The following is a 27,951-nucleotide window of genomic DNA, read 5'->3' as shown; positions in this document are numbered from 1 at the left end:
ATCATGACGTTGATGATCCAGCAGGTTTCAGGTAGCTGGGTATCTGCTGTCCAACGAAAACCATGTATCTCCATTTTTCTCCAAGAACCCTGTAGCTGCTTCTGTACACTGTGTCAATAATTCTGGGTGAATAGACCAATAGAAATGCTCTAAATGACTTGTAAAGTCACTACTTTGAAGATGCAGGTTTTCCATTGGGCAGTTTAGATATACTGCATGTGAACATCTGCAAATAAAATGGACATGCTTTCCATGGCTTTCATGGCTAAATTACGTGTATTTTTATGTTTGTATGTATGTATGTATGTATGTATGTGTGTTTTTACAATGAGCACAGTCATCAATACTCTGCATCAGATCAGAGACTGGCATCAGCATATTATACGGTATGGTAAAAATAACAGATCTATAAAAGAGCTATTTTGGACTACCAATAAAAACTAATGGATAATAGCATCCTGCATCATCGGATTATATGTTAGAAATATCAGACACTGGCATCACTAAATGAAACATTAAAATATTAGATATTTGGATCAACATTAATATAAGATAGCACCGACATCCGTATTTTAAAGTCTATTGGAAAACTTAAAGACAGAGTAAAATACACTGGACATTAGATACCGGACAGGAAGGAGTTCAGTATGACTGTAAAGTAAAGGCTTAGAAGGGGTAGTTCACTGTAAATCATGGCACAAGGACAACAGTAACATGATATTCATTAAAACCTGTGGAGCATCTGGCTGAGGATCCTTTTCCCCCCAGTCACTTCATTGCGTATTTTATGCCTTTATAGATTTTTTCAAGAATTGTGAGTCCGAGAGGTTTATTGGATCAGCAAAGTATGAAACCATAAATAAAGAAGGAGAAGAGAATGTCAAGTAGGTTCTTTTTATATATATCATACATAAGACTGAATATAATACAAAGGGCATTTTCATATACACAGCAAAGTCTTGACTAGTTCTTACAATCTGTGGACACTTATCCTTTTCCCCATGCTGTTCAGTTATATAGTGCATGTTGCATGTTTTAAAAAATAAAACAAAAAAAATAAAAACAGAAAGAGGAAGAAGTGTAAAATGGCAGCAGAACACTTAACAAGTCTGAGTTCAAGTTCTGTGGAAACCAAATTGACCTCATGAACACCTGGAGAAGGCTTGATCTCCCATTAACACAGCAGCACACCAGTCACGGTAGCTCTAACTTCAGAGTCCTGCATTAACTGTACTCTACTATCTAACGGTGAGTGTTGTGGTGCGGTGGGTTTGGGATACTGAGCTCTCAGTACACAAAGCTCCCCCTGGAGTAGGAGTACTGATCTCGACCCAAACCTTTCCTCCTTTTATACTGATTATGGTCAGGGCCCAGATCAGCATTCCTACTCCTTCTCCTCGGTTTGTTTTAATGCTCTGTGCATGCAGGCTCTGGTGAATCACAGTCCTCCTCTGACAAAAGGCAGAACAAACAAAACAAAACCACCTTGTGGAAACACATGCATACTTTTACCCTGTGAAAGAATTTCTCAGGTACAAGATTCCTCTTGTCCTTTAACAGAACCCCTGCCTTTTAGGGCCATTCTCTACCTTTTAGTGCTCTGGAAAGTTTGCACTAGTGAGCAGAATCCGAGGAAAACTGCTCTTCGAAATACCAACCGAATGGATGAGGGTGCGATCGCTATGCCAGCAGGAGTACATGTAGGGAGTTCTATAGTTGCTTTATTTAAAAAAATAGAAATATATACATAAATTCTATTTCGACTAGTAAAAAGGGGCTGCATTTCATGAAAACCGCACTAAATCAGATGTCACTTAAGTAACAGCTGAAACAGGTACACACTTAAAGTCTCTCTTACATTTTTTAAAACTTTTTCGTTTTTGTTTTGGAATGTTTCACGTCGAGTTCAGCAAACCATCTGCTTGCCCCTCCCCACCCAAATGGCATCGCTTATAAAAATCTATCAATCTAACATTTCGATAAACCGTATTTGTAGTCATCGTCGCTCTCCTTGGGATATGTAAATGCATCAAACACGACTGGCTTTAGAAGAAGGTAGTGATGCCTTTGAGTAACAAATGGCCGAAACATAAACAAACATCGCCGTCTTTCTGGAACGCTAGCGTCCTGCTGTTGGTTTCTGAACTGCTGGATCCAAAGAGATAATAAAGCAAGGTGGTGTTGGTCTAAGCTGACAGCTATCGTGAAGTGCAAGGGTGGGCTGTGATGCTGTAAAGTCTAGGTGGGATCTCCTACGCGATAGCAGCAAGCAGACTGCAAAGTGACAAAAAAACAAAACAAAAAAAAACAACAAACAAAAACCCACCAACAATCCTCTCTGAAACATACATGTGCCTAGGCATTCCCGTATGCCCGTGTGCCAGCGGAGTCATCTCCAGAGTCACCTCTAGATTCCCTTTGAGGAGTAGTTTATGGGAAGCAAGCACCAAACCAAAGGTCGGACAGACTGGACACGACGGTAGCTACAGTTGGACTGCCTGAACGTCGATTTCGGGTCGAGTAGCTACTTCGGTACTTAGAAAGGTAGAAATCAGCATGTTATTCAAAGTAAGTAGAAAAGGCAGCATCACCCACCGACTGACCGAAAATACAAAACGGAAACATTTTCCACCTCCTGACCTTTTGCAGATCGCTCAGCTGCTCTGGAGCCTGCAGAGCAGCAGACTGCGCAGACGGCGCGGACGGCGTCTCGCTAAGGTGATGCTCCCGACTGACATCTTGCTTGATGTGTTGGATTAAAACAAAACAAACATTTAATAATGTTAATACAAATAAAAAGTACAAAATCAAAAATAAAAGATGGTTGATGGGAGTTTGGTGGGTGTTGAACCACACGATAAACGATTCAATCAACATTAGAAATGTACCAAGTTCAGCAAAAGTTCCAGTTCGCCATTGTAGGTGATAGACGGTTCGTATGGACAAAGTTGATACTTTAATAAACCTTGAACGTTGAAGTGGTGAACTGCTACATTATTGGTTACAGACACCCAGTACTATTAAAAAAACAATTGCTTTGGTATAAAAAAAGAAAAAAAGAAAACAAAAGGGAAAGAGACAATCAAACAGGAAAAAAAACGAGTGTAAAATTCACAGCATAATTCAAGAGGAGAAAAAGGCAGTCACGAATTTCAGCACGTTTCTGTACTAAAAGTTTGAAGAGGCAAATAGAAGTAGACAGTCTTCAAACGGAAACAGTATACTCAAATGGGAAAAGGGAGAGAAAAAAAACCCAACATAATAATAAAAACATTAATTAAAAACAAACAAACAAACAAAAAATCATCAAGCATCTCAGATCGGGGTGACTACCTTCATTGTGAAATCCCACTTCGGTAAGAAAGAGCTATAGGAAGTTGCGTTTGGGACACTTGACCCTGTAGTTAAGAGTCCCTTAAAGTCCCTTAAATAAAGGCCTCTTAATAACTTACTCTTTTACTTTGTTCTGCGCTTCCCTAAACAATTAAGGAACTTTTATTATGTTAAAAAAAATAGAAAAAAAATAGAGAAAAGCCATCATTATCCGTACATCACCATCAGTCTCGCTTTCATTCAAAAGTCCAAAAAACTTGTAAGGCCAATAAGATGCTTAACAGCAGCCCCAATTAATCAGGATCTGACCTCCCCTTCAGTGCACCTCCTCTTCCTTCTCCTCCTCAGTTGCCACATGCACTCTTGAAGCTGCCTCATTCATACAGAGGGCTCCCGGCCTGGACAGTACTGTGAGCGACTCACAGCTGCTGGGGCTACTTCCATGTGCCCCCTTCCTTTAAGAGTTACACGATACAGACAACACAAAAGATCACTGCAAGTACTGCTTCCTTGACACGCTACAAGTTAACACACAGCTCGTTTGAGAGGCTTCGCTTAAAGGGTACGGAACGTAACAAGCGGTTCAAAAGAAAAGGGGGATTGGGGGGATGGGGACAAGGTTTTACCGTTTAATGGGTGTTTTTGCATTGCTTTACATATAGCTAGTTGCATGGCAGCTCTCTGCTCTGAAATGGTCAGTAAAGAAACTACAAAAAAAGAAGAAGAAGAAGAAAAAAACAACAACCTTAAAACAAGTTTAAAAATAAAATAATAAAAAGAAACGGATTGGGAAAATTAGTACTATGAGTACTAGGTGCAGTGAGTAAACTGGCAAACAGAAGTGTCAATTTCTCTATGGTTATTTTGCAGTATTAACGTGTCTATGAACTGAAAAAGGAACATTTGAAATACATATATACTTTAAATACTCTTCAACTGAAGCAGTTCAGTGATATCTCCCCTAAAAAGTGAGCAGCTTTTTGTTCTCTATGCACCTTGTCAAAAATAGGAGAAAACGAAAACATCACTTAGAAAAGGAAAAATATATAATAAAAAAAAATTATAACCACACACAGAAAACAAACCATTTTCAGCTTAGTCACGAACTGGCCATCGAGCTCTGCTGAACACATACTCCAGTCATTGGAGACTCTTCCCTATCAATTCCTTGCCTCATGCCCAAATGTCCCTCTGTTATGAAGTGACCAGGTCCAGTATTTGTGGCAACGGGGTACGTTGGATGTCCAGCAATGCCAGTCTCTTGGCGAGGATTTGAGAAGGCACCCAAACCCATGCTCATGCTTCCATTGTGGCTGAAGTCCAGGGCAGGAATCTGGCGAAACTGGTAAGCCTGGTTGCCGTGGTTTCCCGTGGAAGAGGACGATGTGGAGGAAGAGGATGCGGAGGAAGACAGGGATGTCATGGACAGATGACCATGCACAACCTCCATTGAATCCTGCGTGGAGGCGCTGTTGGTGGGGGACTTGTAAAGCCGTGGCCGAGGGTGCGCCGTGATGACCTGTCCATGGTGATGGTGATGATGGTGGTGGTGGTGGTGATGATGATGGGGGTGCAATGCCTTAGGGTGCTGGGGAGGCACATGAAAGGTCGTCTCCTGGACTGGATGGGTTTCTACAGTGACAGGGTCTGGTCCAACACCGCCAGTCCATACTACAGGTGGATGGTAAGGCTGTCTTGTCTGGAAGGGTAAAAGGCACATGCAAAAAAAGGCATAGAACAGCACAGTCATTACAAAACGACAAGACAAAAGCAACAACCATACATGGGCAAACATTTTAGACCTGAATTTGTCCAATTCTGTCAACAAACTTGGCTTACCGGAGGGCAGAGGTTGTCACAGTCTATGGGTGGCATTGCTGTGCTAAAGTGCCCCCCACTGTGTCGATGGTGATGAGTTGGATCAGACCTTGCTCTCCCACTGGTGCTAGTTCCAGACGATCCTCCTGAGAAGAAAATAACCAGCTTGTGTTAACCTCTAAAACTACAGACCTACGACTCATTACTCCTTAACTAAACTAACATGCAAGAGTAAAGCAAGAGTGTCCAACTGTGCTCCTGGTGATCAGAGTTTAACTCCAACTCTAATCAAACACTTTGTGGCCTGTACTCATTAAGTTTCTTAGTATAGGAGTACGGACCTACCAATGATCAACACATCTGATTCTAGATCAGAACTCCTACTTTGGGAATATGTGTGAAAAGGTGTTGAAACTATACTCTTCTATGTAGCAGACCACCAAGACTATGGTTGGGCAGCCCATATGAGGTATGCATTTAAGAAAAAGGGAAGTCTGGATCTGTAAACAAGGACAAGGGATGTCCCGATCAAATCTTGTCGTACTTTAATAGATTGGGTGTCTGCTCTTTTAATCCGAATACAGTCCTGATTCTTTGCTTAAACTACAGTTTTCAAAGAGTAAATGGTGTCCTCAAGGCGTCATTAACGCACATTATTGCCAGTCGGCAGCAGTGCGGACGTTCTCTGAAGCTAAATAAAAGAGTTGAGAGTCTGCAGTGTGGACCTGTTTTACAGTGGAACATGCAAACAGACCATAACATCTGAACCTGTATAAAACCATCACTAAAACGCCCTGTTTTACTGGTAGGAGAACCGCACACCTTTGTTTTTAAACCAGCACTGAAGAGCTCATTCAGGACTCTGTGGAGGCTAACGCTAATGATAATACACACAGATTAGCAGATGAATCTCAGATTATTCGTAACAAAACTAAACAGGAGTAGGGAGAAATATATTTATAGTACCTGAGCTTGAGGATGTGCTAGAAGTGGTCCCTGAGGACTGCGACTGCTCAAGTGCAGGACTTGTTGAAACACTACTGCTTGTATTTGTTCCTTCATCTGCTGTCTTCTTGAAAAAGCTGTGTTGCAGAGCATAGTAGGGCTGGATTCGCGTCTTAGGGTCATAGTCCAGCATTCTGAGTACAAGGTCTTTGAACTTCAAGTAATCAGCTACTGCATGGCCGGATTCCCCGGCTCGTCGACCCCCTGGTCCACCAGCCTCCACTCCTAGGATGGCATGGAGCTTTCGAGAAGCCGGAGGTTTGTACTGTTGACAGAAAAACAAACGAGTGAACATTTTTTTAATGCCCATTAAAAGAGTTAGGTCAAGTACATGATTAGAACAAAATATATTAAAGACCACCTTTTTGCAAATATCGTATTATAGAAACTAATCAGAGGAGATTGGTAATACATGGTGAGGTGGGGTAAACGTAATTAGAGTTTATCAGTGATTTTAGTCCCTTTCGAATGCGCCATGTCAGTAACTTTTACAGACTGTGCGCTCCTGTGTCAGTAAAGATTTTTGCCACTTTTTACAGTCTTTAAAACGAGCCGTAAAATAACTTTTATAAACAAAAAACCTTTTTGTAAATACACAAAACACCTTTTTAAAATTGACCTCTGTAAATACTCATATATCCTGTGGAAAAGGAGTTGTCAAGGAGGCTTTTCGTCATTGTTGTGCATGGCACAGATATCTCGGGTCGTTCAAAGGACTCCTCAGGAGGTGCGCTTTAAATAATTATGTAGCGCAGCCTATAGCCTACATACAATGAACATGTAGCTACTAATCTTTAAGGAACAGTGGGTTACAAGATCACGTATAATATATAAGGTTATCATATTTTTTGGAGGGGACATAAATCGAGCACAGACTGTGTGGTTTGTTATTATTTAGTTAAGTCCTCATTTGTGTTGTATTTTTGTTCTTTTACCAAATCAAATTAATTGCTTAGTCATCAAAATAATTAGCGCATTTACTAATGCAATTAGTACATACTCTTTTCCCGTCTTTGGTCTTCTTTATACTCCATGTTCCATCCGACAACTTCTCAAAAAACTTTCTGGCTTTTGGTGCTAGGTCCATTATGTGATTGGGTGGGATGCCAAGAACTTCAACAATTTTGTTCATTTGGTCCACCTGAAAACAAAGAAAGGGGTTTAAGATCCTTATAATAAATGCTGCTGCAACCTAAACAGCTATATTGGAATCCAACATATTTATATTACCTAATCTTTTAAAAAACTATTCATCATTTACTGTAGTTCATAATTAAAAGTGGGTTTAAGTATTTTGACAGATGCATGAAATGACATGGGCTGAGTCACATACCACATTCTACCACACTAATTAGTATGTAAGCATAAGTGGTGCACTAGCATGCCAAGTGTGTACTATGGGACACGTATTCTTTATTGCTAACTTTATGTAAACATTGCAAGACATTATTTATTTAATTCTTTTAACCTTGAACCTTTATTACAGCAGCAAACTGTTATTCAGACCATTTTATTCAAAGATTCTTTACTTTACAACAAATGAGCTGATCATTTGTTGAATAATCAAATCTTGAATAATATTTTTTGCAGCACCAAGCAGTGGAAGCTCTAGCCTATTAATAAAGCACCAAGCCACCTTGTGTAGTACAACGGTTCACTCCTCAGCTCACAGCTCTTCGTCACACAATGATACACTAATAATATCCAGCTAGGGTCTGAATGTGTAGAAACGCTCATATTTTACCTCATTGGCTCCACTGAACAGAGGCTCTCCCGTGTGCATCTCAACTAGTATGCACCCTAGTGACCACATGTCTATGGCCAGGTCATACGGCATTCCCAACAGCACTTCAGGGGAGCGGTAGAATCGACTCTGGATGTACTGATATATCTGAGAAGAGAGCAGGGGAAAAAGTTTCAGCATGCAGGCAGATGTACCAACACCTAATTACATACAAACAAAGATAAGCTTGAGAAAAATGCTACAGATGAGGAAACACTGGTCAACTGTACCCTTTGTCCCAGTTGGCAAGAACTCCCAAAGTCCACTATTTTGATGGCGCTTCTTTTCGGGTTACATAGCAAGATGTTCTCTGGTTTGAGGTCACAGTGGATGATGCTGAGCTCGGGGGTGGCGAGAAACAGCAGTGCTGTGCACAACTGCTGGGCAAACTTCCGGGTAAGGTTTAAAGAAACTCCTCTGAAGTTTGTATTTCGTAGCAAGTCATATAGGTTGTACGACAACATTTCAAAAACTAAGCAAAGGTGATTCCGGAACATGAAGTGTCGCTTCAGATGAACTAAGCAGTTGAGAAGGAGAGAAAGCAATAGAAGGAAGGTAAATTAACATTACATCCACGTTACATATTAAACACCATCCAAGTTCATGTTACCAAACTCATAAAAACCTTCATGGCTCTGTGCTTTCCTTCTTAGGAGAAACCGTCTCCGATGTGTGTGTACTTTATTTAAGAATTAAAAAAAAAAAAAAAAAAAACTAATCTTACATTTTCTTGCATTGTATTGTTTGTCTTATGCCTACTTACTTACATTTCAAAAAGCAACACAGACTAAGAACTGCAGTGAGAACTGGGTGAAACTACTGTAGACTGTGTGTAGGCAACATAAGTATATTTAATTCCAAGTCATATGGGAGCATTTTTTGGTGCATTCTTCATGAACAACTTCATCAACAACCGCCAAATTCACATCATGTCAAAAAGTGATTAACAGTAGATATGGAGATACAAGGTTTTGTGGGACAGCAACAAAGAACGTTGGACAGATGAAGAGCATCTTTCAGAATACAATAAATAATAAAAAATGTAAAGTAAAAATATGTTCATTACCTATATAATATTTCATCTCTGTGTCATGTTTGTTCATGAGTTCAAGAAGCCGCACTTCAATCTGGGCTTGATTTAAAAAGGCCTTCTTGTTTTTGATGATCTTAATCGCGACCCACTCTTGCTCAGCGCGGTCATAAGCTTTCACAACCTGCAGCAAGGGAATTCCAACAGAAAACCAACGAACATCAGTACACATCAATTATGATCCAGCCCGTTTAATGCTTCCATCACATCCTCTTTGAAGCCAAAACATAAACACTATTCTGTGTCTGCTAGTGAAGGTGTTCACTGGATTCTGAGAAGTAAATTTATAATTAACTTTTAATTTCAGAACCACAGCCCAAATAAAGGGAACAAATAAATAGGGAGTCATACCTGTCCAAATGACCCTTTTCCAATAAGAGAATCGATTTCATAACGATCCATCCACTTCTCTCCATTCTTGACAATGTAGTCATAGTTGTCGTCATCATAACCATCGTTGAAAACTTTCCTCTCTTTCTTATGGCTGGAGTCCTCACCTTGACCCTGTTGATGCCGTCGTTTCTTTTTTGCATAATACACCTACACATACACACAGACATAACCATGCCATAAACTGCAATTACCACATCTCACCACCTTTATATTTAGTGTTTTCACTGCCAATATCAATTCGGAGTCTTACAAGAATTAACAGAATTAATTAATTTACAGTCCTTGACTTCAAAACAAAGTCTGAGAATTTAGCTTAAAACAACTTGAACATAATTCAAAAATCTATTTTACACACTGTATACAGATGAAAACAAGACTTTTACACATTTCTTGTTTTCTGACCAGGGTTTTCTAAATAATAGTAGGGTTGCAAAGGATCTGTTTAGATATGAAAAGTGAAATTGTATCTTTTTGGGACATTTATTGCATATACAGCCATCCATCTTTCTATCAGCTTTGTCCTGGTCAGGGTTACAGTGTTCAGAAACTAAAAACATCTCCACATCAGTTTTTACCCACAGCCAAAAGAAGACAATAAGGTGGTTGAGTTCTTCAATAAAGCATCAACTTCTCCCCACGAAGCAAATATGCAAGTGCAAACATCTTGTGAAAAAGGATTGCACCGGTTTCCCAATACAGTCAGTACGGATCCCCCGACATTCCACGTTTCAACTCTACCCCAGCTTTCAGCGCTGCTATAGCAGGTACTCAACAGTTCTTGATTGCCTAACTCAAGTTTGCAGGGAGCTGGAATACAGCAAAAATGTGGACCCACTGTGGTTCGCCCAGAGGAAAAGATTGAGAAACAGTGTATTAACAATATTTTCAACGGTTTTTAGCTATGTATGTGCAAAGCAGAGTTATGCCCTTATATTTGTTGGCATAAACCCACAAAGCCTTGAAGCACTTCAAGTCTTACAATACAGTACACTGATAATGTGTTCAGATAATGTGGACTAAGTGTCTGAAACCAGTAACCGAACGCAGTTGGTCTTTAATTAATGTGTTTTTGGTGTAAACTGTTATCTCAACTCATCATAAAAGGCCTTAAACAGTAAGTAAATGTTTTTGGAAGCTGCTTAAAACTGCAACAAGGCTCTGACTGGAGCAAGACAGGAGTACATGCACTTCCTTCAGGATAAATGTTTCCTAGAGGTTTTCTCCATATGTACAAATGCTGAGTGCCCACTGACTGCTAACACGGTGTCAAAGGTTCAGAGATGGGCAATATGATGATATTTGATCATATTGTGATAAATGTAGTTATTGTGATACACAAAATGCTTTTCTAAGCATATCAGTGATTACACTTGTTACACTGATTGTAATGAAACATGCAGATAATACGTGTTTATTAAGCACCAACAATATAACCGATATGCTCAGAAAAGCATATTGTGGGTCACAATATGATAATGTATCGTCATACTGCCCAGCTCTAGCCCATCAGTACCTTCCACACAACAGGTCACGGTCAATGAGCGCAGTGTAGTGCAAATTCTACAGCGGTTTGGAGAAAGTGCAGTTCATTTGGCTTAACTGGCAACAGGACCTGGGGCAGATCTTACCTCATTGATGTGTTTGTAGGTTTTGATCAGGTCAATGGAGAGCTTCCTCAAAGGAGCTACAGCTGGGTCACGAAAGCACTGGGGCATGTGCCTCTGCATTTACGGGGAAAGAAAAACAAAAATAAGCGACATCAGTTGCAAGACAAGGCAATAACACTTTTAAGTTTATGAACACATGAGCGGCCAGTACCTGGTTGGCAGTGAGTGCTTGTGTCTGGTCACTGTATGGCAGTACAGTGACAGACTGGTCTGTACTCTGCTGGTGACAGTCACTGTACTGCTGGTGCGAATGAGGCATCGGAGCAGCCATCTGAAGACCAGCAGCATTGAAAGAAAAAGAGGGTGCAAGCCGGACGGACGAAGGTTTGCATGCTGAGGTCTCTCCCCCTAGGAGGAAGTTTACACATATTAGCGCTTGGTAGTACCAGAACACTGTAGGGATAACACTAATAATACATGTTCGCTGAGTGATTCCTTGTGCATGTTACTAGTGAAATATTGCACTTGTCTATTTATACATTTCTCATATCCATATACGGGAGTGTACAGTGAAGTACAGTACAGAGGCATCTACTGAGAGGTAAGAACTGAATATTGGGACAGGAACATGTGTGTGTAATTAAATAATACACACAAAAAAAGAAACCTTAACTGAATGAAGTGAATGAGCTCCTCACCAGCCTCTACAGGGTTTGTAATCAGGCTATACAGAAACACTGAAGTGGAAACACGTTTGACTAATTTGCCCTCTTTCATGAGTAAATTCTGATGATTATTAGGAGAATGCATTTAACATTTATCAGCATCCCTCACCAGACAATACAATGCGCCGCAGCCACACTGAGTCCCACCACTATTTCAGAATCCCAGCAACAGCACCTAATTAGCATAGCCTATCACCAAGAAGATACAGTGTGATTTGGCAAGCCCATCAAGGTTCAAGCCAATCACGGAAGAGTATGCAAATAACCTACTTTTGTTGCCAGGGCAGAGCTGCTCCCATTTTCCAATAAGAAAACAAGAAATAAACAAGAAATAAAACTGAACTTTGGCACACTTCATAGCAGCATCCGCCACACTGGAGCCTGGCAGTAACGCACAAGCCCAACGTGAGCTGGTGATGCAGGAGCAGGGAATGATTCAGCTGACCTGACTAAGACTGGGCAAAGAATTCACACAAAGCACAAACTCTCAGAGGATAGAAACATGCACACTTGCAGGATAGTTTCAGCAATGTGCACAGCTGAGGAGACCAAACAGAACCGTAATAATAATAATAATAATAATAATAATAATAAACTCATTTCTAAATACTTTACACAATGTCAAACCAGAATGGTAAGTGTCCAAATTAAGCTTGCACCCGTATTTAAATTTGTATTAACATTTGCTTAATACTAATACAATCTCCTGAAGTCTCCAAAACACCAACTTTAGGAAAAAAAATATTTAATGGAAGTCAATGCAAGTCATGTTTCAGCAGCTCTGTAACAGCTCTGAACTGAAATTGAGTTCGACAGGCCACAGTTCAGCTCACAGTGCACGTAGGGAGAAGTCTGTAGTGCTTACTGTGCGTTCAAGTTTCTAATAGGTAAAACTTGTTCACGTTGGTGGCGTTCATGTGGTTTGTGTGGAAAGGAAAACATGGAGATGGTCAAGACTTAAGTATATATTTTAATGCAAAATTACATATGTTGATTGTAAATGTTTAAAATGTTTATTTAAACTGTTTTAAACTATTATATTATTTTAGATTTTAGCATGGATCAACTGTTCAACTAAAACAGTTCGGATTTCACTGCAATGTTCGATGTGTCCGACTTCAGCATCTGACTTTATAGGGTGTTCATGTGGTGCTTTCTGGTGGAAAACGTGTTTTTCCACCGAGGAAGCGGACACCACTTAAAGGCAGCAGTAGAAACACAGAGAACTCCTATTTCTCTTAAAGCAACAGTACCCAATTTAGACCGAGCTTGGAAAACTACTCTTCGTCTACAAACCCACACATTCAGTACTACTTTTTAGTGCTCAATTTTTTCAGATCAGTAAACAGACATTAGATCTGTAAGAAAATCAAGAGGTCTACACCACTGTTTAAAATATTTTAGTTTTGGGTGAATCAAAATTTAAATGGTAAAAACCATGAACACAAATCATGAAAGCAGTGGACCGTTCTTCCCCTAAACTTCATCAGTCAAAGTTTAGAGGTTGTTGGGGACCAGATGTAATGTTTAAATGAGTCTAAAAACTAAATTCCACACTTGCTGTAATGTCATACAAAGTATGGCAGGAGTCTGTACCTTGTGCCTCTGCACAATATGATGTGTATTGTGGTCAAGTTTAAGAAGTAGAACAGCACTTCCCAGAGGGACTGTTAATGATAAGGGAATGTGTAAATAATAATGAAATGCAATGAAGTGCAAACCTAAAGTTTTGTTTTTTGTCTAGCTAAGAAAAGCATGGAAGACCAAGAAAATGGTTGTAAAAACTAGTAGTGCTAGGAGTAACATCACGCATGAGGATTAAACACAAGGAAAACATGAGGTATCTGTTAGACAAGCATTCAGTTGCGCTTTTTACATACGCAAAGAAACAAATAAAAATGTAATAACATTCAAAGCTAACAGCTTAACTTCGGTAGGGGTTCTTTATAGCTAATTATAACAGCAGGAGATCATCAGAATTGAATACTCTAGAAAAAGATATTCGGTAGGGATGCACAGACACCACTTTTTTTCTTTCCGATACCATATTTTCAAGTACCAGCAGATACATAGTACTGATACTGATACCAACTCTGACTTAAATACAGGATAGACTGCTCTAAATCCGTATATGTAAAAAATACTGAACTTCAGTGTGTGTTAAATCTTTAAACAACCTGCTGAAATTCAACTTCTGCTTTTAAAACAAACAAAAAAAAAAAAACATGTGAAAAAAGTGCTGTAATGGAAAAAGTTCATTAAAGTTCATTACATTTCTGTTTAATGGTAACAACTGTGTGACTGGTTTTATAAAGTATGCAAAAAAGTAGGGCATCAGTAAGCTTCATGGTATCCGTGCTCTCTATTGCCGATACCGATACTGTGTGTGTAAGTTCTGGTATCGGTGCAGCACTAATATTCTGTAGGTTATCCCCAATCACCACCATATACAGCACAGTGTCAAGTAATTTATGGCAAGTTGTATGGTGTGGTACAGTAGTGGGATTAAACCTTTCTTTATTTTCTCTTTCATTCACAGTGATATAGGAAGATATTTTGCAGTTGAAGACTTCACCTTTACAAAACATTAGGGGGTGTAACAAACCACAAAACCTGTTTTGGATCATATTTGAGTCACGAACCGGATTAAAAAATCTAACTCAATGAATGTTCAGTACAGCTCAATTAAGTCTCAGCATGCTAGCCAGCACTTTATCAAATGCAATGGTATGGAGCAGCAAGCAACCAACTAAACACGCTACTTTCGTGAGTATAACCGTTGTGTGATTATTAGCTTACTATGCTACAGTGCAGCATTTGGAGTGCAAGCTTGCTGTAGAGGAAGGCAGAGACATGAATTTCTGTCTGTTTAAAAGTAAACGGTTCTCTTTACTCAGAGAGGCTGAGCTGCTAAACAGTTGTCCGAAAGATTTCTATAGGTTTAAAAAACTAACTAAAGCTGAATCAAGCTGTGGTGCTTTCTTTATGGTCAGCAACAGCATGCTTGTCTACCTTCTAGTTCTCAAAACAGATAATTTTCTCTCTTCTTCTTCCCTCGCAAAAAAGTTTGTGTGGAAATTCAACAGGTTTGCTAACTGTTCTGTGGAATATTAACAGTTATCAGATATCACAGTCAAGAATTTTGGTGATTCAATGGACTCACAACAGTTACATTTCCAACAACTTGACACTGTCAACTGAACACTTACAGAACCAAAGAATAGTTTTTTCTGGCTTAAAAAAAAAAAAGCCACTACCCCCATTTAGTGCAAAATGATTTTACAGTTTCCTGAACATACTTCCATATTTCTATCTATAATCCTGAACACACTTCTTAAGGGAACTGTGTGACGCAATTACGGCAGCATGAACCAGAAAATCCCAAAGGAATGTTTGGAATCCATGGCATGGAGCAAAGGGAGGCCCTACAAGCTTATCACAGCATTCCTAATATGCACAAGGGTATGCACGTTGCGTCACAGGTGGCAGGGGTCACTGCAGCAACACTTACTGAGTGTCAGCTTTAGGGTTCACTGTAAATGCCACTAAAACACAAAAATGGTAAGAGCTGTTGTGTGACTGACTACACAAACACATTCAGCAAGAAACTCAGAGCTCCCCTTTTACCAGAGATGTATAGTAACAAAGTAGTGCTACTACACTACAGTTCTTAAGTACTACTTTTAAGTACTTTTCCCCCTACTTCCACTTTTACTTCACTACATGTTTTGGGTGAGTTTAATACTTTTACTGTTACGTTTTTATGCACTGCATCGTTACTCGTTTCAATTATAAAAATGGTACGAATCTTTTGAAACCCACATTATAATCGACAGAGCAGTAGATGGCGCTGTCACCGGGTTTGATGAAGCCGTCTACACTGAGCAGAACAAGCGATCAAGCTGTGAGCGTGTGGGTCTCTAGTACTTTATACATGCCTGTTTTTCACAGACTGCTGAAAGATCAAGAAGAGATAAGCAAATGGACTGCTGTCATTCTGGAATCCAGTGCAGGAGCTTACCATTTGGTGACGTCGTGCTCTGAAAACAGGTGGTTTTCTGTCACAACCGAGTTATTGATCAAATCAGGAGTCTCTTAATGCTAAGTATCAGCAGATACCAATCTGGCCTGATCTTTGTGCTTGTATAAGTAATAAAGCCACACAGTTTAGATAAGATGAGCTGCTGATTAATACATTAATTAAAATCCCTTTGATTTTAGCAGCAGTTTCTATGAGACACTCTTCTGTGTGCATTTTAGGGTGCATGTGTAATTTTGCCTTGTTTGCAAACAGTGCTTAGCCCCAAATTGTTGCTAGTGTCAGTAGGCTAGCACACAAGCGAGGTCTCAACCAGCAGCTCTGAGAGACAATTTAATACTGTTTAGGCTTACTGTTTTCTTAAGGTTTCTATTTTGAGCAGTAGTCAATTCACTTGAAATATGAAATGAAATGATGAATTTAAATCCTATCCGTGTACTTGTAAAATTAGAATAAGCTATAAAACTGTATCTTAGGTTTATTTTAACTCCAAAAAAAGTCTCAAAAAGTAACCTAAAGTCCCAGTCATGCAAACAAACTGTGGTATACTGCCCAGTCCTCCTAGACAGGAAACTTACAAACTAGTAAACTTTAGCATTTAGAATTTTTTGCTCATGGGCAATAGGTGGAGTGCACAATTAATTCATTAATTGAATTTAATTAATTATTTTTTACTTCACTACAGTAAAGACACATGACCAAACTTTCCGTAAACCAGCAGCAGTGGGTCAGTTTAACCCACTGTGTATCCTGTTCTACAAAAATCCAGCTAACTTTGTGGTGAAAATGACTTCATTGGCTTGATTTTAACCCAGCAATCTTTTTGAGTGTTGTACAGTTTATTAAGTATCATTCTGAAACTACTCTTGGTACCTAGAACAATTCAAATTCTGGCATAATTACAAACCTAGTGAATACTTGGGGTGGGTAATATAACAACAATTTTTACATATACACAATACAGTAGTAGCAGTCTGAAGTATGAACAAGAATTTAGGATCAACCAGAATATTGGGCCTTCAACAAATTCTTCCCTGTGGGCAAAATAAGTGTACAGAACAGGATTGAATTTCTGGGTGTTCTTTCAGGTAAATCTACACAGTCAAAAATATCCATACAGGGTCAAAAACATACGTCTACCCATTTAGATTATTAATTCTGTGGTGCTGAAAGTTTCAAAATATCTTATCATAGCAAGGCCTCTTAACTTCCAGTTAGTGATCGTAATGGACAACAACTGGTAGTTTATCTGTGCCCACATACATAGATCTGAGGTCAATCGTAAATTTTGGTGATCTTATATCGTTGAAGTCAGGAATGTCTCTTATAGTCATTTACTAGTCTAAACAACTGCAGGTTCAAAGATCAACTGTTCAAACAATTACACATGAGTACAAGTTATGGGGCGGTGTAACCTCTTTGTCGAGGTCTGTAAGGCGACCCATGCCATTAATTGGAATGGTCAGGAATGTTTGGAGTCTTCTAGAGTAAGCCTTAGTAGTAAAGTAGCCTTTTACTCTGGGGTTTTGTCGAACAGCCTGACTGTACATTGGACTGATAAAGAAAAAAAAAAGAAAAAAAAAGAAATAAATATTATTTTTTAAAAAGGTCTCTGCTAAACCAAATCAGTCAGTCCAGAATGTCTCATAGAAACTGCTGCTAAAATTAAAAGGGATATATATATAGATATATATATATATATATATATATATATATACACACACACACACACACACACACATACACATATATATATATATATATATATATATATATATATATATATATATATATATATATATATATATATATATATATATATATATATAAATGTAAGGCCTGACCTCAAATATGTCGACTGTGTAACAAATTTCAAATTTTTAACAATTCCATTTTCAATTCTTCAAAGAGGCTTGCTGCTGGCTACTGAAAATACAGCATACATTAAAACAGTAAAATAACTACATCCAGGTAAACAGTTCTAATTATGTGCTCTTTGTAACAAATTATGACTTCCAAGACATTCTGAAAAGCATAGTGTTTATCACAATAAAATCAGCTGTATAGATTGCTAACCGATTGCTAAAGGAAACTAGAGAAAACTGCAACATACAAAGTCATGTTTTCTAAAGCTTCAAATGTCCAGAGTGAAGGTCTGAAAAATGTACAGCATTTTTAGTTTGCAGCTAATATGGGAAAATATTGGGACACTAACCGAAATAAGTTTTGCTTCGCAACAAAGGTGCAGGACCAAGAAGGGAACACAAATATATACTATATGGCAGTCCCTGACCCTGCACTGTATTGTCCACAATCAGCACTTATGATGCTGAATTTTGTAGCAAGGCTGTGGAAAAGGTAGTGTTCTGATCATTTTTCCAGTACAGATTAACATTGGGCAGATTTAACCTGCCTCTGGTAGATCTGTCATGGAATATGAGAACAATGTAAAAATTTCCTTTTGTAATAAGCAGAAAAAAGTCTAACTTAACATGCAAGTACAGCTATATGACTACTGCACATGTGCATACTGCGATTACAACGCTGAGATGATATATTGCATTCATCTTGAGAGACCACACAGAGAACATTACAGAAGACTTGCAAGATTAAGTTTGCCATCCAGTCCAATGTGACATCCATCCCCACCCTTGAGCAGTATTGGGGATCAGGTCCAAATACACTGATCGCTTTTTTTGGGCACATGCGCCATCTGATCAGCTCTCAAAATCAGCCAAGTTAGAGAAACCAGCCAACTGATCCTTCTAGATCTAATAATAACAACATGTCCTTTTTTCTCTCTCACTAAATAAACATTTGGTTGCTAGATAATGAGTGTCTTTATTTTTTTGCCACAGTACCACTTGGTTGGAAGCATTGTGACACTACTTTTGGTATCTGTATCAAAATCTGCTTGGTGCTCCACACAGTGCTGTCTCCTGGGTCCTCAAGAAGGGGAAATGCATTAATTGTTTAACAATTGTTTCACCCTTAATTATAAACTGCTGTATCAAAGGTATACAGGATTATTACATCATATATTTTGTTATTGCGATACACAATATTTCTTTGAGTAATATCGTCAGTACTTAGAACACTGACCAACTGTTTCACAAGGACTGTAATTAGCCCTGTTTCTATTCAGATTGCTTGTGTCTAAATCACAGAAGGACAGGCTGTCTTAGTCCTGTGTGGTGATCCAAAAGCAGCTCAAAAGAGACTCGAAATAAGTTAAAAGATCCAAGCTCTGTGCAAATGTGCTCAAGTGTACTTTCTAAACAAGGCCTATGAAACTCTTTTTTTCGGACCCTTACTTTGGTTTCCTAATCAGTGGCTAAATATTAGTAGATATCCACATGGCTACAAGATCAGGTAGAAACTAGATCCTGGTCCTGGTCCCAGTCCAAATAGTCAAGGCAGCGGATGCAATGTGAAATACATACTCAGCATTTTCTGACCATTGCCATTTCCAACAGTACACAAAAAGTCCAGTCCTTTTAAACTGGACTTAAAATAACAAATTTCACAGTTTCACAGTTTTTCCAGTACAAAACAATCAAGTCTATCCAGTGGGTCTACCTAGACCCACCACAAAGGCTGTCAGCAGCCATAATAAACCCACTGATCATATCATGTCACCATCAGTTAAGTCACCACCAACGGACACGAACATATTACTCCAAAACCTGTGGTACAATACCTACATGTAGGCTAGCGCAGACATGTCGACAGTCATAACTGTCAGTGCACCCATCAGTGTTCCTCTTGGGGGGAAAACAGAACTACTGAATGACAAGAAAATTGTAATGAATAATGAATGTTTTTTTTTCCCCCTTTTCCCCTTTCAAACTATGAAAGTTTAATAAACAAATTAAATCACAGATCACGGTATTATGAAACAACAAGTTACTGTATTACTCATTACTCACTTCGATAAGACAAAATGCAGAAGCTGTTTTCTTCAGTAGACAGAAATATGTTAATTTCTGAAGTCCCACCATATTTCGCGTTTAGCTCTATCTAGTGATAAATAAAGGATCTTTAACTCCTTTCCATCCCACCTACTACTGGTTTGTGAATAACCGACAAATAGTTTTAACATCAGTCATGCTGCACCAATCCGATATTAGGATATCCATACTTAGCTGGACCGGGTATTGGATAATTAGACTGATCCATGGGGCAGATCCATTATTCATGCTATTCTTCATAACTCAGGATCAGAGTCACCTACAAACACGATACTCAAATCATATCAAACTGCAGGACTTACTCTAGCAAGTGACCGGTCATCCACTACCAGCGAGTAATCTAACTCTGAAAAACAGCTAAAAGACCCTTTAGTCTGTGTACTAGTCTGTTCATCTGTCCTCCAGTTTCTGCCTGAGTGTAGCGAGTGATTAGGATAAGCAGAATTCAAAATAAACTGATCTGTTGTTTTTCTGCATAATATGCAAGATATTCCCTGTATTCATGAATTCGGAATGTACTGAACACACCTTGTAAAGTGTCTGTTTATTTCGGTAGGATTATTACCCTCTCTTTTAATTAAAGCATTGCGCTCGGAGTTAGAAACTGAGTTTATGGGGTCATATCTTCATATTTCGCAGCATGACCAAGCCTTCAACCCTCTGCTCATTGCCTTCAGCAGCCTGTTCTGTTTACTCAAGAGAAAAGCAGTGAGAAAGGGCGAGCAAGGATCTCAGGCAGGATGCAGGCAAAAAACACTACGTTTTTCACTAAATATAAGTAATTTCCAAATTTAACCCCCCAGTCGCCATTTTTAAAGGCGCCAGCTTTGCTGTTTCTGCCATTATTCCGTGATGGAGAGAGCGAGAGAGTCGAGAGCTAAACTGCTTGGATGGAGACTTGCATCTGTAATGTAGGACAGCCGAGAAAGTAAGAGCTAGCCCCTTTTCGGTCTCACAGACTTCGAATTTTAGAGCCCAGACAACATTGCACCAAGGTCCAGCATAATTCTTTATTCTAGTGACAAACAGAAATATAGAAAAATTATTTAACAATACTGAACTACTTGACTATAGTCATAGTTTTGTCTCCAGTCATGGTCAACTCCATTCAAGCTATCCTTTTAAAATCATGGCAGCTGCCGTAGACTCAGAATCTGTTATGAAGGAGGTTTCTATACGTTTCCAAAAGTGTGGAACATTTAAGATTAGAGACAAAATGGTGGTTGCAAAGTAAAGTGCTAAGCAAAGTGTCGATGGCAGGAGCACTAGGGCACAACTAGTGCACAATCCCCTGAAGAGGAAAAAAAAAATCCATAGGCACTATTCTAGGTGACGGGCCGCCAGAAATGGCAAAACCACCTTTAGCGTGCATTTTTGAGGGCCTGATTGAACATACCTTTTTCTAATAGTTTTATTTCTGCCTCTATTTTAAGTACAGTTCAATGTGTAGTGAATGCCATAGATCATATATGTATTTAAGGGGTATAAACAAAATTTTGCTGACTCACGATGAATTAGCCAGTTCTGCACTTTAATATATAAAGGTTTGTTTACATTTAGCTTTGTGCTGTTTCATCATATGGCAGTTTGTTACTGTCAAAATAAAAGAAACTCCAATTAAATGCACACTTTGCTGACTTTGAATCCTTTAGATCAACTGAATAATCGATAAAATAGTCAATAGGTTAATCAATAGAAAAATCATTAGTTGCAGCTTCCTGGTGGATTTCTTCATTCTAACCTTTAATTAACTGCCAGCAATTCAATTAACATGATTAACCTTGTAAATAAAAATCATTTAAATCATATTTGCAAGGAGGAACATAGCACTGCAGACTGTTCTCCACAGTTTTACATATCTACTCAAACAATTTTTAATGTGGTTCAAGTGCACATTCATATCTAGAGTTAATTGCAATATAAATATAACAAAAATTGTATCAATTCAAGTGTGTGGAGCATAGGGCTTCACAGGTGTCTGTGATTACTCAGGTGTATTTCTTTACTTCATCAGCATTCATTAGACTAGAGCTTTTAGCATCTAGTGTTTTTCATTTAAAACATCATTGTTCATGAGGACTTAAGAACGAGTTGTGACGAAGATATCAGCCAAACTTTGGGCTCACCAAAATGAACTGAGACCAAGCTTGTAAGCTTAGTAACCATACAGGGACCGGTTGGCCTCCACAGCTGATGACAGTGGAGAGCACAGTTTAAGGCAAGAATATGCTGTTAGCATTGACCTGAAGTGTAAATAGCAGCATTGTGCACAGGAGACAGTAATAAATATCTAAATATAAATGTCATTTACCTTACTTGTCATTTTAAATAAATCTTTGTTTATTTTGTGCAGAACCTGTACGACACTGGATCGGCCTGCAACAATGGAAACAAGCTCTTAAAAGTGGGCGCAGCAAAATACAGTGACTATAGCAAAATATAGGTCACCATACATAAATACATACTGGAGCTGGAAGGATTGATTTTCTGTGTATCAAATGATTTTCAGCCCAAACATTAGATTAGCCATAATTTATCTAGTGCTGTGAGTGGGTGAGATCATTTAATCCATATTTTGCAAGTTACTGCAGCATTGCGCAAAGTCACAGGTTACTGCTGTTCCTCGTTCAACCGCTAGATGGCAACATGAACCTTACATGCGGCTGCAGAAACCCATTGAATCCAGTGCTGAATTCCCCTACGTCTGCTAAGTGTACCTCCCCCCCATATCAGACTTACACTATACAGACGCCTGCTCATTTCTTGTTCCTTCTGAAAACAAAAACATTTAATTAAAAAAAATAATAATAAATAAAAAGTTTATCCTGCTTTTGTTGGAGTAACTGTCTCTATTGTCTAGGGAAGGCTTTCGACTAGATTTTGGAGCATTGCTGTGAAGGTATGAGATCATTTGGTGGTCGGCAGATCATGCTGAAAGACTGACGATCGGTATCAAGGTATGGACCCCACAAGACTTCTGAAGATCTGAAGGCATCCTGTGGCATCTGGCAGGTATCTGTAGGTACTGACCTTTACATACCAGGTACACCCCACATAACCTGCCTGATGTTTTGAGATGTTCTGACCTATTTAACCTAATTACCTAATTTATTGAACCTAATTACCTAACCATCAAGGTTTGGCTCTCGTCAAAGCGGCTCTGATCCTTATGCTCGCCCATTTTTCCTGATTTTTCTTTTGAGATGTGCTGCTATTGTTGGCATCAGGTGACTCTTTATAAATGGTTTGATAAACAATAATAATATAATAATAATATATTTATCTCAATGCTCAGTGTGCCAGTACTGGTTCTTTAAATGGGGTTTCTGTTTTCCAAGATTCCCATTATTAAATTGTATCAATTATCCTCTATAGTCAGGTGTGCACCACTATAGAATGCCAATTAATACAAATACATAGTAAAAGTTTTTACCAAGTATTTTAAAAGATTGTCAACTACTACGACAATAACTACGAATACTAATAATTATTATTAGTTGGGTTTGGTTTTGCTGCCAAAAATGACCTCTTCTTGTTCTCAACCCAGTGGAGATGCTGCCCAAGGGGAGTCCTGTGACGCTGTGTGGGCGCTGCAGTGCTTCAGGACTGCCCAAGAATGGCTGGGATGGAACCATGGTAGGAGCACTGGGTTATTGAACGCACATGTTGTAGGTTTGATATCTGGCTCCCCCAACTACAGTTGTTGGGTCATTAGTATCGGCTCTAGGGGCGCTATAGCATATCTGACCTTGGGCTCTGACCCCCGCTTTCCAAGCTGAAATACGCAAAGAATTTCATTACTATATAATTTAACTACATAACTACATAATTTCATAACTACAAAATATTACCTTTAACTAAATAATAAATTAAGGATGCTGCTAAAAAGTAAACAAAGTAACAAACACCAACCCAACAAATGGAGCTCAGTCCTATACAGCAGTAAATAGGTCACATTCACTTTTCTGATAAGGGCACCAATTCCACAGGTTCCTTTGAGAAATACTCCAATACAGTTACACTAATAACTGTAGCTTCTTTGCTTCAAGCACTCCACCTAAAAACAGCCATCTGAAATCACCATGTTCAAACTGTCAAACACTCCACTACCCCATACGAAGAAACGATCAACCTGACTTTTCCACAGGGGAAAAAACAAAAACAAAACTAAGACTGATAGCCTAACCAGCCTTTGCTCACGTAAACAGTGCGGTTCGACAGTCATAGTCTAATTAAGGTCATAAGGTCACAAGCTTAACCTGATTAAAACTACTAGTCGAAGTAGGCTTGACCTTAACTCCTAAAATCACTCCATGACTCACTCAGAGCTTTTGAGCTCCTTAACACACACAATGACAACTTTTGACACCAAAACAAAGGTCTAGGTTCAATACTGTTCCCAAAGCGTTGCATACTCCACACAAAACGCAGTACAAGAGGTGGGCGGAATAACAACGAATGGATTCGCAAATTGTGCACAATCATGAGACACAAAACGCACAAGAACACTTTTTGCGCTGAGGAAGAGACATTCCTCACCATCACAAATGTATTCAATAATTAGATAAAATGGAAGGAAACTAAAACTTAAGATCATTTTAAACAAAACAGTTGTTCCATGAAGGACACCATGTTTAACTGTGTGCATTAATACTGAACTGGTAGTGGTAGTGTACATTTTTGGGGGCGTATTTCAAAGCAGCTTTGAATTTAGTTCCACTGTTTAGACAACCTCAGAGGCAAAACTGACTGCTTAAACTACTACTACTACTAAAAAAAAAATAATAATAGAAAAGTCACAGTTGAGTGAAAAATCAAATGTAATTGACATGGGTGAGACTTTCTGCCGAACATGTCAGCCTAAACACCAGCGTCACTTATTTGAACAAAAAAAATGAACAAACCCTCAGATGGTGGTGGTTCGGTACCAGCCTGAATATATACTGTGAAAAGCGCACATGCCTTCACGTCACTTCTTGGATTGAGTGGTAGAAGATCCAACAGAAGGAGTGGACATTCAAGTTGGCCTGAAGCTTGGTTTGCTTGTTACTTGGAAAAACAACATATACATGATAAACATGTTTCTATAATACTGGCACACAAAACTTATTGGTTTGGTGTCTCAGGTAGCCAGCTTTTTTTAAAATCCCTGCCACATACAATATCCAGGGCTGTGGCCGGGCAATTCTTAACAGAAGGTCTACCTTCACGCTTCATGTTAATTTCCCATTACCCTGGTCTGTGGTAATCAGATGCTTCTACAGACCTTGATCAACTCAATCAGTGACCATAAATCAGAGACACAGAGCAAAGCTGCCCTTCTCTTCTCTCTGTATAGCCTACAGATAAGAAATCATACATTTCTGTCCCGACACAGGTATTGAGTGTTCTTCTTGAGAGCTGGGATGTAAGATAAGATCTAAGATAAGCCTGAGAAACACTGCCTTAGACCTATGCTTTCACGTCCTGCAGAACCTCGACTGTATGCTACAATTCTTCACACACACAGACACACATACTGCCGTCTGAACTGTCTGTCTATGAGCCTTTGGTGATCCAATATACTGTTGGTTAAAGCACTAGCAAGCCTGACAAGACCATAGAAGAGAGGATCTCCTAACTGTGGCACATCCTACCAGTCCTTGCATTACAAGCAATTGCTACGAAGTTTAGGTTACATCCCTTTTTTCACTGCCAGCAACAAGTCAACTAAATCAGTGACTGGATGATGAATCAAAGCCGAGGTTACCTTTAATACTAGCCATTCATTTGATCATTATTTTAATTTGATGAAAGGCTACACTAGAAAATGTGGCTGTGTAAACGAGGAGAGCAGTGATGCTAATGTCTGAACACAGGCTTAGTAACGGACATCTAGCGATAGCATTTAACTGACATCCTTTTTACCACTAGCTTCGTAAAGGGCAAACTATGCTCTTTTCTACCAAAATGGGCACCTTTTTCTCCTTTTTCCAGGTCTAATACTAGCTAGCTACCTAGCTAATTCCTTTCAGTCTGATGTGGTGATAGCTATCTAGCTAGTGTCCCCAACCCTGTCAGCCTTACGTAGAAGCGAAACCAGCTAGCCAGCTAGCTAACCGAGCTAGACGGCAGGTTAACGTACTAGCAAAACACCTACAGTGTGGTTAGTTCGTTAAATACCAAACATTTACAGCAAGGCCTGCAAATTAACGGAGGAGATAGCTAGCTAGCCAGTCTGGTAATTAGTTTCTGTGCTGACTGTTACTTTAGCTTGTAGGCCACAATGGTTGCCAGGTTAGCAGTAAGCTAGCTAGTGAGCCTCCAGCTAACCCACTAATGTTGGGCTTCTTCTGCATGTAGTTAGCTCGCCAGGTCCCATCCAAACCAGCCTTGTTCCTCAAAACGTTAACCAGCTAGCTGTGATCCATCTGAGATCAGTTAACCTGTAGATTCACTCACCTTTGATGGTGTGATCTTCATTTAGAGTCCCAGATGCAGTGAGGTAAAGCCACTCTCCAGCTCCTGTAACGTTAGCCGCGGTACTTCCAATGACTGAGACCCGAATTTCTGCGTTAGCTCTCCTGCTAAACGTCTCTTATCGCAGCCAACGGGCATCAAAATGGCAACTCTGCCCGATTTCTCCAACCTTAACCGTTCTTTGTGAAGCAGCCATGTCTGGTCAGAGGTCCGACTGTTGGAGCTGGGGCGCTGGATGAGATACCGGACCGTCACCGATCGTAGCTGGGCAGCTAGCTCTGGTACCGCGGCTCATGACATAAGCGCACCTTCACTCTCCCGCTGCTTCAGGACGGAGCGCGGACTGTAGCCAACACCTCCACGGCACAAGCACGTCAGTAGCGCCGAGGATTTTAGCTGTATGAACTGTCGAGGCGCCTAAATGTAAAATCAGCACTTTTTTCCACACGGTTTTCTGACAGTTTTCACAAAATGGCGCGCCTCCAGTCGGCGCTGCGCAGCGGACCGGGCCGGCGGAGCGGACACTCGGAGAACAGCAGCGCCAGCTCCGAGGGCTCGGACCCGCCTAACCTTCTCCACTCGCTCGCTCCGACTACCTGTCCTGCGGGTTTCTCACACCGACACTGTCGAATAATCCCTTCCCACGACGCTGTCGCCCGTTAGAGCCTGTGAGCGCATTATTCCGGCGGGAAGAGGAAACATTTGAAAGGTAAAAAAAAAAAGCCACCGACAAAATGGCGACAGCCTGTGCTGTTACTATGGAAACTGTCAATCAAAGAACAACGTACCCGGATGTAGCAATGACGATTGAGAATAGCGTAAGCCGTCGCCATAACTGTTCCTATCTGTCCGTAACTGTCAGTCAGCAGGACCCTATATCGGTTCAGCTCTGCAACGAAAAGCAGTTTTCACTGCAAAATCTAATCTTTAATACACCTTTACCCAAACAAAATGTGGCTTTCATTTTGTACTGTGGTAACTCGTTTCATCCAGAAATGCCACCAGTGATACAAAGCGTAGCTCGATGTTTACTAGTATAGATATTTACAGTTTTTACATCTACAGATGCATAGAGTCATATAGTCAGAATGGCACATTCCTAATGTAATTTTGACAGCTATCATGGCATAAGTGCACCTTCACTCTCTCTCTCTCTCTCTCTCTCTCTCTCTCTCTCTCTCTCTCTCTCTCTCTCTCTCTCTACTTACCACAGCTTTACATGAATCTCACTCTGTCCTATCTATAATTACATTCACACATTACATACACACTCCAGTTACACTCCAGATATCTGTAGTAAGTTTTTAGAATAGAAATTCAATTCCAGAAGTGTACGCTGTAGTTCTGACTAGTAACAATTCTAGTTTCAGATATTATTAAAATAATTATTATTAGTAAAAAACTGTAGATGTCTAAAACTATATTTTAGTCTCTAAACCAGGGTGATCTTTTAGGGATTAGGGATTAGGGATATTATTACCTAGACATAATTCATTTACGGATTTGTGGACCTGGATCCACTAGTCAGTTTTCCTACCAAATCCAGGGGGAAAAAAGCATGGATACCACAAAATCCATGCTCTGTAAGCCTTACTCAGGTAAAACTATAGATACTTCAAAAAATCATGCTCAGGTAGATACTACCAAATCCATATTGAGGTAAAATTTTAAATATTATTAAATCCATCCTCCAGTAAAGCTATAGATACTGATAAATCCATACCCAGG

The 27,951-nt window shown here is 39.5% G+C and overlaps 1 protein-coding gene across 1 annotated transcript; it reads right to left on the bottom strand.

Annotated features, from left to right (window-relative positions):
• Nucleotides 1–880: 880 nt before the first annotated feature.
• On the bottom strand, nt 881–26,322 carry dyrk1ab (dual-specificity tyrosine-(Y)-phosphorylation regulated kinase 1A, b). The gene is made up of 11 exons (XM_072692205.1): nt 26,206–26,322; nt 11,241–11,437; nt 11,051–11,143; nt 9,381–9,569; nt 9,006–9,153; nt 8,170–8,456; nt 7,901–8,047; nt 7,157–7,297; nt 6,118–6,421; nt 5,173–5,297; nt 881–5,032 (listed from the first exon to the last, which is right to left on the bottom strand). The coding sequence occupies exons 2-11, from the start codon at nt 11,358–11,360 to the stop codon at nt 4,433–4,435; spliced, it is 2,154 nt and encodes a 717-aa protein (XP_072548306.1). The 5' UTR covers nt 11,361–11,437; nt 26,206–26,322; the 3' UTR covers nt 881–4,432.
• Nucleotides 26,323–27,951: the final 1,629 nt, after the last annotated feature.

This window comes from Salminus brasiliensis, chromosome 11 (genome assembly GCF_030463535.1).
Source record: "Salminus brasiliensis chromosome 11, fSalBra1.hap2, whole genome shotgun sequence".
Classification (NCBI taxonomy): domain Eukaryota; kingdom Metazoa; phylum Chordata; class Actinopteri; order Characiformes; family Bryconidae; genus Salminus; species Salminus brasiliensis.
The sequence above is the reverse complement of the archived record's forward strand: the minus strand, read 5'-3'. Positions and strand labels throughout refer to the sequence as shown.